This window comes from Crinia signifera, chromosome 3, assembly GCF_055691185.1.
Source record: "Crinia signifera chromosome 3, ASM5569118v1, whole genome shotgun sequence".
Lineage (NCBI taxonomy): Eukaryota > Metazoa > Chordata > Amphibia > Anura > Myobatrachidae > Crinia > Crinia signifera.
Window position 1 is genome coordinate 95,735,159 of NC_139219.1, and position 12,360 is coordinate 95,747,518.

At 41.7% G+C, this 12,360-nt stretch overlaps 1 protein-coding gene across 1 annotated transcript in view; it reads right to left on the bottom strand.

Annotated features, from left to right (window-relative positions):
• Window positions 1-12,360, bottom strand: part of FNDC1 (fibronectin type III domain containing 1) — a 184,753-nt gene that overhangs the window by 73,673 nt on the left and 98,720 nt on the right. The window contains exons 4-7 of the mRNA XM_083176230.1: window positions 6,762-6,879; window positions 2,709-2,896; window positions 2,165-2,272; window positions 239-427 (exon numbers count right to left, since the gene is read on the bottom strand). Of these exons, the coding sequence (XP_083032356.1) occupies window positions 239-427; window positions 2,165-2,272; window positions 2,709-2,896; window positions 6,762-6,879 (603 nt within the window). The remainder of the gene's footprint in view (window positions 1-238; window positions 428-2,164; window positions 2,273-2,708; window positions 2,897-6,761; window positions 6,880-12,360) is intronic.

A 12,360-nucleotide genomic window follows, 5' to 3' on the forward strand; every position in this document is an offset into this window, starting at 1 on the left:
ACACAAAGAGTTTGAGTAGCTCATATCGCCTATAAAATTAATTGGCTATAAAATTAGCCAACATTCTTATTAAACAAGAGTTAATTGGTTCTCTGTTTTTACAAGCTATAAAATTACAACTGAGACTACATGGCATGTTTTTGCAGAACATTTCTGGAGCCAGAAAAAGAACAATAAAAAAAAAAGCATGAAGTAACAGCAAAAGCAGATGAGTAAATCAATTCAAATAGCTGCTTACCCGCTGGCATAGTGACTGTAAAAGCTTTAGATTGAGGGCCCTGTCCTCTCCTATTGGCTGCCCGGATTTTGAAAATGTAACGTTCACCAGGTTGCAGTCCATCAATTATAGCAGATAAGGTTTTTCCTGAGTATGATAATGATTTGCCCCCAAATGGTTTCAATGCAGGAGCATATGATAGAATGTACTCTGAAGGCAAAAATAAAATAAAAATGTATTTATGTTTTAATATTATCTGAAACAACATTTTGAATGATATCATTTTGTTACAGCACATTGTACATTAAAAAACCTTTTCAACAGATGGGCCGTTCAGGTAAATATTATGTATATATATATATATATTATTATTATTATTATTATTATTATTATTATTATTCTCGGGTAATAAAAAAGTCTAAAGCAGCCCATACACGCTGCTATGAGAGCTGACCCGATGTGTGCTTTTAGGTGCGCGCTCCCGCGCACCTCATCGCACAGTACAAAAAGTATGTGCTTGCACATACGTTTTGTACCTAGTTCTCATCAAATCGCATCGCATTGCATGCACAACGTGTGCACATGCAATGCAATGCGATTTGATCCGTGCTAGTACAGCACGGAAAGCACGCCCATAAAGCAGCGTGTATGGGCTGCTTAAGGGTCTTATGTAATAGGGTTCTGCTTTCCGGAAGCAGCACGATTGCAGCAATCTCAGCTGCAGATAGAAAGAAGCAATTTTTTAAAAGCAAAAACCAAGGTTTCCAAGACATCAGCAGCCCCTGGTTCTTGAGATGGGTTCATGATAAATTTTGTGGGGTTCTGATGCCATATGTCCAAAGAAATCACTATAATATACTTTATTTCTATAGTGATCCATGGGATTATGGCTCATATCCAGAACCAAGGGACACTTGCCAGAGTCTGCTATTTTCTGTGCAAAAAATGACATAAAAAAACCTTGGATGGTGAATTAATTTACTTTAATGAGGTCAACACTACAATATATAAGGGAGAGCCCAGTTTCTGGAATCCATGTGAGTGCAGAGGTCATGAGATCACTTTTCGTTTCAAACTTTGGAGGACACTAGGACAGATGACAGTGATTCTGAAAATGTTCTGAAAATATGCTTTTATCTACTTTTAGTTATGTACTCAATTACTCTAGTGAGACAAAAGGGACCACTGAAAAAAACTTAAGGCTATTCCACCAACAAAGAGGCTATAGACCAAAGATACAATATAAAAATAAAGCACTATACAGTCAATGAATTGATTTGTACATTAAGGTCAAGCTAAAACAATCAAGGCTTTTTTTTTTTTTTTTTTTTTAAACCAGTAGTAAGAGTTTTCATGCACTTATACATTATCTTAGAAATGTATAGCTTGTGGTGTTATTATTACCTTATTTTTTTGGATACACTGTTAGAATAAAAAATCTGTTAATAGGACCCCACAATTGCCCATAAAAATGGTTGTTACTGGACATAGAAATTATGGTTTTGTTAGAGTTAACCCGCCATACACCAGAATGAAATTGTACCCAATCGCACAATCTCGACTACTGTATGACAGATTGTATGTACATTGTGTGCACACAATCGTGCAATGCGTGGTCCCACAGGTTGGAGGATTGGTCCTCTGAACAGATATGCTGTATCAGTTGGGATTGGGAGCCGATTGCATTTACTTTTAAGCACATGCAATTACTCGTTTGGTGGTTACTAGTTTAGGTTCATACAATTGATTGTGAGATGACCGGTCGTATGCAGCAGCTGGATCGTACAATGGATTGTATGACGGATTGTGAGTACATTGTGTGTCCAAAAACCACCAAGGACTGCCAGGGAGTTGAAGGGAAAGTTGGATACAATTATTATTGTAAGACAGGTCTTTCTGATGTATGGCCACCTTAACAGTAGTGCTATCATTTTATTTTGCATTTACCTTTTATCTTGCCAGCAGAATCAGAGAGTTCATCCCATGATGCAGTAACAGCTGTACCTTTGCCTTTTAGTGGTTCCACGTAGAGGTTTTCAGGTGCTGATATTGGAGCTTTGTAAACAAAACATATTAAGTCCTAAGTTCAATTTTGAAAACTTTTCTAGAATACTTACCTACAACAGAAATAAGCAATATATCCTCCCCCTATTTTACATACTATCTAGCAGAATAGGGTGATACAAGGTGTATGAATCACAGTGTTTCATGAGAGCAAGCTTTCGGTTTAGCCCATAGTTTTCAGACCATCCAACTAGATGTTGCACCGAATGTAAAATATGTGTTGTGGCCTTCAACCGGCCATATATTGCCGGGCCATGGATCCTATTCAACTGCCCATAACAATACTTTATCATGTACTAATTCTGCAAAACAATGTTGTTGACACCACTGTTTATCATTCCTTTGATGTATTTGCAGGCATCTGATTAGTGGCCCATTTAATGTTATTAATAAAGAGTTACTGACATACTGTATAAAATGCACATACCGGATTCAGGGGTTCTCTGAAAAACCGAAGAGCTCCATTGGCCATCTTGGTCTTCTTGGGAAATACGAACAGAAAATTCATACATGGCATCAGGATTTAATTTGTCCACCAAGGCACGTCTTGTGTTTATCTTCTTGTAGTCCCAACGTGCAGATTCTCCTTTTTCTCGGTATCGAATAGTGTAAAGTCTGTCAAAGTATAATGATAGATGCTCTATGTATTAAAATGAGCTGTTATTTATTTATTTTATTTATTAACAGTTTCTTATATAGCGCATACATATTCTGCAGCACTTTACAAAGTATAGTTGAACATTCACATCAGTTATAAGAAGTTAGGATCCATTAATTCCACACTTTTATTTCTGTTATAAAAACCATGACAATTTTTTAAACCCATTTAAAATTAGCTTTGTGCAGTATGAATAAAAGTTATTTACTAACAGTTTAAGGAGCCAGAGTAACACACAAATTATCCACAAGTCACACAATCCTGAAAGTGGATAACTGCCATTTCCTATATACTGTATGTATTCAAAGAGTCATGATCGCTATACTGTAAGTGTGGTTATAATGTCAACAGCTGCAATGTTAACAGCTAATGTTATGGTTAGGGTAAAGCTGTGTACACACGGGGGCGATAGGGGCTGAAATCGCTGGGAATATGGTCGCTGGCGACCATATTGCCAGTGATTGGAGTGTGCCCTGGCGATAAATCGCCGGGTGTGCGCTCCCATTTTCAGCCCCATTCTAAGCTCCTGCGACCAGCTGATTACCTCTGTGACTCCCCCCGGCAGAGGTTCCTTCTCATCAGCGACCATCTCTGGTTGCTGATGAAAAGGAGAAACTGAGCAATGTTGGAGCAAATGTTGACATTCTGTACAGAGTCAAATTCAGGCTTTCTAGGGGGGGGGGGTTCCAAATGTAGCCCACAATTTTCCACTATGAAAAACATTGGAGCAAGTGAGAGAGGCTGGGGGAGCAGTAGAGAACCTAGTAATGACACTGGACATAAGTGTAAGCATTGGGCTTTTTATCCACTGGGTACTATAAGTAATAAAGTATTAATATCTAACAATATAGATGGTCTATAGTATAGCCAGTTTCAAACAATAAAATAATATTAACTAGTGGTCAGGAAAAGGTTAAACATGCCATAACAATAAACATAAAATAAAGATACAAACATGATAGAACCAGTACTGCACTTTCTAAAGTCACATTCTCCCTCTTCATGGTAAGACTCCTGTCTCTTCTTCCTGGTAGCTACTCTCTGGTGCAGTGCACAGATTGATGACTCAGATCCAGCCTCTCTCCCCAGCTCAGCACATGCTGCTCAGCACCATGTGCTGAGTTGGGGAGAGACAGCTCCAACAGCAGTCTGTCATATCTCCCTCTGTGTGTGATTGACTGTGATGATGATCCTGCACCTCGCATCAGTGGCGTAGCTACGTTTTGGGTGCCCGCCCCGCCAAGCACCCCTACCCCCCTGCCCCGCCGCCCATGCAAACCCCCCCCCCCCAATCCCCCATAGCCTTACCTATCGCGCTGGTCCCGGCGGCTCTGTTCTTCTGCTGAGGACCACCACAACATGGCCGCCCCCATACAGCAGACAGTTTCAGAGAACTGCGTGCTATATGGGGGTGGCCATTTTGTGGTGGTCCTCAGCAGAAGAACGGAGCCGCCAGGACCAGCGAGATAGGTAAGTCTGCAGGGGATTGGGGGGGGGGTTAACTATAGCACCGGCGCCCCCACATGCACAGCGCCCCCCCCCCCCGCGCGCGGTGGCGGGGGCTGCGGTGCTATAGTTACGCCGCTGCCTCGCATGCAACCCGCACAAATTATGGATTACAGATAAGGACCACAAGCTTATACTTATGGACATTTTCTCCTTCAGTGTTATTAGACATAGAAACTTGGGTTCCTAACACAATTTTGAGATAATAAAACTATTTAATTTAGAAAATCTGGTTTAAAATCAAATGCTATTTCTTTATTGGGACCTGGCCTGCATAGAAGAGGTAACATATCGTGTTATCACACAGGAGGTCATTCAGGTTGATTTGAAAAGTTGCACAATTTGCAGGTTTGCGAGCCAATTAAACGCTGCCGGGCTCCCGCATGAAGATCCACGTGTCTGGTGTCTTAGATCTGTGGGCTCATTTTACAGGAAGCGGGTGGGCAGCTGACATCCGATGATTTCAGCTGCCCACCCCCTGCACCCGCAGTGAAACGGTGAGAGATGTTTTGTGACTGCACATACATTTTGCTCATTTTGTGACAGCAAAAGGTTGACATGCAAAAGGTCAACATGCACTAGGTCGAAAGTGACGAAAGGTCAATACACGCAATCTTTCAACATGGAAAATTTTGGCACATGAAAAGGTCGACTTGACTTTTTCGTGTTTTTTTGACACCTGATCATGTGGCTCCCGAATCAGGGTAATGCATCCCCCACATGGCTCTCTTCACTCGCCATGCTTCACACAAGGGCCTTGCTTCACTGCCGCTGCACACAGGACACTTTATCATTCCCAACCGGAATCCGCATGGATAGTAAAGCGTGAAATTGCTTGAAAAACTCATGTTGACCTTTACATATTTCGACCATTGCCATGTTGACCTTTTGCTTGTGGCAACTTTTTTCAGTGTCAACTTAATGCATGTCAACCTTTTGTCAATGTCCACCTAGTGCACGTCCACCTAGATATTGTCTGTAAGCCAACCAGATACCGTTCTCAGTCGCATGTGTCATGTACCTACAGTATTAACATTTCAATGCAACTGTGGTAACAGACATCCTCTGGCGTACTGTAATATGATAGTATTCCATTGTTCTTGTCTTGGTGGTCCAAGGACTTTGGCAGTTTTTAGTGATATCAACAAATGTAATTGTAACAAAAAGAAAATATAAAAATTCCCTGATTTTAAGAGCAAATGAACACACTATAGGCCAGATGTACTAAGCTTGAAAAGTGATGAAATGGAGAGTGATAAACCACCAGCCAATTGGCTACTAACTGCCGCGTGACAGGCTGTGTTTGAAAAATGACAGGTACAGATGGAGCAGCTCTCATTAGAGCTCCTCCTGGCAATTCTATCACCATCCGCGGCCGTTCGCTGGCCTGCAGAAGGGGAGATGCTTGCCGCCCCACCGCTCTCCCGCCACTGCCCGCACCCACCTTAACCCTGCCCATCTCCCTGAAACGGAGCTGGGCAGGGTCTCCGCCATCCACCACTGAGTGAAGGGGACGCGCGTGCGTGTGAGATGCTTGTGCATCCCCGTCAGATGCACAGCCTCCCCGCCAGTGATTGCCAGCTCAGGGAATCTGGTGATTCCTTGGGCTGGCTGAGAGGCACTACATCTGTAGTAGCTGATTGGTTGGTGGTTTATCAATCTCCATTTTTTATCACTTTTCAAGACTTAGTACATCTCGCCCAAATACATCATACATCCACAAATAATGCTCTTCTCAGCCAGACCATAGGAACCTGGAATGGAAATGGATCAAATTTATTAATGTGAGAAAACTCGGAGCATTTGGTCACCCCCAATTTGTTGTGCGATATTGTTTTCATATTGTATTTTTCAAACAATGGGATTTAAAACAAACAAAGGCAATATATTAGTGGGTAGAGAGTGACAAACAGATTTATAAAGGGGGGGGGGGGATTTAATCATAGACAAATTTTTTGCCAGACAACAATCGCCTGTTCAATACCCAATGCGATTTATCACCTGGGTGAAAAATCCAGCATCAGTGAAAATGGCATATGTCGTCAAAATTCCCGCATATTCATGTGGTTTGGTGAAAAATTTACCAAAAATCATTTGAAACGCAATTGTATACTGATAGGTAAATATTTGCCTTTTTTTTTTTTTGCCTGGCGAAAAACTCATCTGGGATTGAATACCCCCCCAAGTGTCTTATGAGTATGGCAATAAATGGCAATTATAATTAGATGAAACAACATATTACATATTATATACTAATGCTATACCTACTAAAATAACTTTGCATGATATGTACAGTATCAGGTCCCAATAGGTTACCTGTTTGAGCCAACCTTTCCAGATTTTTCATACTGTGGGTCCTCCCACGTGACTACAACAGACTGAGAAGACACGACTCTGACACTGACTTCCTTTGGTTCAATGATATAATCATCCTCTGAAATAATAGAGTACATGGTAAAAATAGGCAAAAACAGGCAAAAACAGGCAAACGCAGTGTCAATGTCACAATACTACTGTCATTTTCTGAAACATTTAATTCAAACAAAGGTTGGAGAGAGTGGCGAAAAAACAGTACCAACTTATCAGCTCCTGTCATTTTTCAAACATTTTTCAAAGTGTTATATACTGTATATTATTACTTAGTATATTATTTTCAATTACTAATAATATATAAAATAAGAATAATATTTTTCACTGTTTATATTTTTTAAACCAAAGTACAAACACAATGGAGTAGAGCAGGGGTTACCAAATTTTTTTAAATCACAGCGCCCTAGAGCATCAAAATATTTTCAAGGCACCCCTAGGCCAAATGCTTCTTATCGAGAATTTAAGAAAAAAATATTAAATTAAGTGCATTGTGTTTATATGTCACAGTTATCTGGTGAGGGACAGGCTTTGCTTCTGTTGGTCCCCATATATTATGATTGGCAGCCACAAGCACTGGTTTTGCCTGGTACATTGACCATAAATAATATGAATTGATCCTGGTCCACCAACCCAAGGCACCCCTGCAAGTGTCCTGAGGCACCCCAGGGTGCTTAGGCACACAGTTTGGGAACCATTGGAGTAGAGAATGGAAAGAGTGAATGTATAAGGTGAAGGAGAATGAGTTGGTGTAGATGCAAGAAAGATTTATTAACACTTTTTTAAATAAAATAATGTATAAAGGTGGGTTTTTGAACCCTTTCAAAATTATTTCAGTATCACCTAAACTGCTCCAAAACCTTTAATTTGCATTTTCAGTAACCAGATCATATTTTTTCATACTTATAATCACAGGTCTCACTGCGATATGCCTGCCTGGGCCAATGTGATCAATTATGCGTGTCTGAAGTACACAAAAGCGGCATCGTATGCACAGTTCATTATCGGGGTATTTTTGTTGTGAAAAATACCCCAATTTGTGAGTGGCATCGCAGGGTCAGCGCATTCTCCAAAGCTTTGTCCCTGCATGCGATGTGATCAATTATCGCACTGCGGATTATGCCGATATGCTCACAGCACATATGAATCTGACAATGAGGATGGTGATAAATCTGCCCGTAAGAATAACTGGAATGGAAGTTTCTGGGTGAGAAATGAGCAGCAGCATGTCATCTGTTAAAAGCACTAACCTGCTCTCTTCAGACCCTGTACAGAACCCAGTAAATTGTGTAGCGCTATAGCCGAAGGCTCAAGCACCAAGGTAAATACTGTATTAAAACCGTGTCTCTTCCATACAGTTGTTTTTAATAAGCAATGCTGCTTTCCTACAAGAGTAATGCACATATATTCCTATTTGGTTGTTGGGTATGTATGTTAAGACAAACCTGCTGCCATATTGATTCATTGGGACCAATTCAGATCTGCACTCAGAGCTGCAAATCTGCAGCCCTGCCGATTATCGGATGACAGTGCATGCCCATGGTATGCTATGCAGAGGCAGAACTCTGGGAGGCAATGGAGTCATCTGCCGCCGGGCTCCTGCTCCTAAGGGGGCACCTCTCCTCCCCCTGCAAGTTTAAATCAGTCATTTAAAAGCCAATGATATTTATTTATTTATTAACAGAAATATATATTTTATATAAGGTTATATAGGGTTATATAGGGTTATGTGTGTGTGTGTGTGTGTGTGTGTGTGTGTGTGGGGGGGGGGGGGGGGGGGGGCACCAATATATATCTTGCCTCCAGGCAACTGGAACAAACTTACGCTACTGATGCTATGCACATGCACAAGCATACTGTACAAATGGATCTAGCAAAGGCTAGCCTTTGCTGACCTACGCAGGGTGACTGACACCTGCGACTGTTTGGGGGTGGCAACGCAACATCTTCTGCCAGTGCCCAAAAAAAACTCAGGTGGTCCACAGCCATTGGGAGGGAGGGCCGCTGACGTCATTAGCGTCAGCTGATGTCATTAGACTTACTTGTCGTTTACAAGCAGGGGGTATCCATTTGATGGTGAGAGAATTTGAATGGATTCCCCCTATGCATTTGCAGTGGTGCACATGGGTGGGATTTCATTTCAGGGGAGAGGCCTTTACCTGCTCAATATGCTCCGAAAACTCGCAGCCCAGCGAGCAGGTCTGAATTGGGTGCACTCCATGCAATTCTCATATAAGATAAGCTCTCTTTAAAAAAAATACACTCCCATAAATGAGAAGTTCTATACTATACGCTATTAAAAGGAAAGTAAACTAGATTTGTATTTAATCTAGTTTACTGCAGGTCTGTAATGAGAACAATGCAGCAAGATCAGATAAGAAAAGAGCCACACAGGGCAGTCTAATATTTATAGAGGCTCCTCTGGGGGTTTGAAGGTGGTGGTGGTGGTGGTGGTGGTGCACAAGTGTTCTTTCTCACCCAGGACTATATAGTTACAGCTCAACTGATGTCCAAGGTGACATGTAAATTGTCAAAACTAAGTTATTACATCAGAACTCATTGCTCCTACATATTTTAGTTACATGAGTTTGCATTATTTATGTATTACATACTTTTGTGAATACATTTGTTGGCATGATAAGGTTCTACCATTCAGAGAAGAGAGGCGCAGTAACAGTATTGTATTATCACTTATGCAGTTTCCTGACTATATGTTTCAACACAAGGCACAAGCAATCAAGACAAACATTCTGAATATATGCCAGATAACTGAACCATTATCTTATGTTATCCATTACCACCAAGAAATACAGATCAAATACAGATATTTGTCAGTGAAGAACAGACATGCTGAAACTGTTCTAGATTGGTTAGGAGGGGCAAGATTTTACCGGCTGCCAAAATAAAATATGCTCAAATTTGTAATCTCATGTTTGACTAGATGCAATCATGCATTGCTGATTATATTTAGCAATATTTCATTAGCTTCAACTAATACCACTTTCACACTGCCTAGTCGTTTTAAAAACCGGTATTATGAAACGGTATTTAAAACGGGTCTGAGCCTTAACATTGCAGTAGATTACCGTTTTAAATACCTTTTAAATACCATTGACCATATCAGTCAACACGTTTAATCCCCTGAACACATTTCAAGGCAGAATGCTGGGGACAGCCTATCACAGGTCTGTAATCTCCTGATTTTACTAAATACTGTTTCAGAGCCATTCTCACTGTATAAAAAGCGGCTCTGAAACGTGTAGGACTCTGTTTAAATGTTTTGAAATACCGGTTATCTTTAACCGGTAAATCAACACTGGCGCTTTTCCACTGCAGCCTTAAACTTTTTGAAATGGGAAAAAAAGGGCAATATACCGTTGCGAAAGGTGTGAAAGGGGAATTAATGTACATTACATAAATCACATCCAAATGTGAAATATCTAAGCTCTATTTATGTTTTAACCCCTTCACGACATTTGACGTATATATACGTCATGGCCGGGAAGTACTAGTCTAGAGACGCAGTGACAGAGGGACGATGTCTGCTGTCCCTGACAGCAGACATGTCCCTGCATGCCCAGGGGGGGCTGCGATGCCGCCCCCCCGTCGGCGATCGCTGTGATTGGCTGTTCAGTGTGAACAGCCATTCACAGCGTTTTCTGTGTCACCGGCGAATAACGTTCGCCGGTGACACGGGATCGGAGGTGATTGGTGCTGTAAAGTACAGCACCAATCACCGCGGGGTGTAAGGGTGACACTGGTGTCACCCCACCTCACCCCGCCCGCCCCCAAAGGCCGTGATTGGTTCGTCGGACCGACGGACCAATCACAGCCATGGAGGGGGGTTTAAACTAACGGTGACTGCACTGCAGACGCCATTCCGGTCTGGAATAGCGTGCAGTGCGGTCACCGTGCCCAGCTGCCGCCATATACTGACCAGAACCTTGCTCAATACTTACCTGATCACTGCTTGGGATCTTGCTTCATCTTGTGACATCCTGTGCTGTGTTGTGCTGTGTTGTGCTGCTGCAGTGTCATCGAGTTAGAGAGAGAGAGATAGAGAGAGAGAGATAGAGAGGCCTAGTGACAGAGAGTGCTATATTTTGTGCTGCTGCAGTGTAATAGAGTTATAGATAGAGAGATAGAGAGAGATAGAGAGAGATAGAGAGAGAGATAGAGAGATAGTGACAGATTGTGCTATATATTTTTTATATAACTAACTGCTGCCCCCCCTTTTGTGCTGATCAGTATAAATTAACTGATCAGCAACTTTTTGGGGGCGCAGGTTTTTTTTTATATATATATATACCTGTCAGTGCTGCTGCTGCTGCAGTGTCATAGAGTGATAGATAGTGAGAGATAGAGAGATAGAGAGAGATAGTGACAGAGAGTGATAGAGACTGCTATATTTTGTGTCTGCTGCCCCCCTTTTGTGCACCCCCAGCAACTTTTTGGGGGTGCAGGGGTTATTTTTCATATATATAACTGTCAGTGCTGCTGCTGCAGTGTCATAGAGTGATAGATAGTGAGAGATAGAGAGATAGAGAGAGATAGTGACAGAGAGTGATAGAGAGTGCTAAATTTTGTGTCTGCTGCCCCCGCCTTTTGTGCTGATCACTATATCTGAGGTGATCAGCAACTTTTTGGGGGTGCAGAGGTTTTTTTTTTTTATATATATACCTGCCAGTTGCTGCCAGTTGCACTGTCAGTTGCACCAAAGGTTGTGCACCTGCTGCCCCTCACTGGTAATCAGTGTCGCATCACTGATCACCTTTTTTTTTTTTGTGGGTGCTGTGGGGTCTTTTTTTAATTTTTTTTTTACACACACTGTGATTTTGTGGGTGTCCTGTGGCCACTGTGCGCTGATCAGTGACGTACATCACTGATCATCTTTTTCGGCACAGGGTTGATCTATTTTTTTTTTTTTTTTGATCAAATTCCTGTTGCCTTTGAGCGCTGTTCAGTGACGGACGTTACTGACCAACATCTGTGCTCAATTTTTGGCGCAGGACCTTTTTTTTTTTTTTTAACCCCTTCAATTTTTTTTTTTTTAACCCCTTCAATTTTTTTTTTTTTTTAACCCCTTCAATTTTTTTTTTTTGTATAAAGTATTTTTTTTTTCTGCACTACATACACACTACACACTACATACCCCCCGGGTTGAAATAAAGTTTGTACCCCCCCCTACACTATACACGTGTTGAAACATTTCACTACCAGTAACACAAAAATAAAAATGGCATCCCAAATGTCATCCCAAATGTCATCCCAAATGTCATCCCAGTCATCCAGAAGAATGTATTCAGTGGAGGAGGCATATGCCATGCTTGCCTCTGACTCTGACACAGCCAGTGAGGCAAGCGGGGAATTTGAAGGATTCGTCTTAAGCTCCTCTTCCTCCTCTGGTGATGAGGGACCCCCTCAAAGACGCCCCCGTAGAGCAGCTGAGACCCCCCCCCCAATAATTGATCTCGTATGGACCCACTTACCAGACAATTTTGAGCCCCAGGTTCCTGAGTTTTTGGCCATGCCAGGAATCCAATTTGAT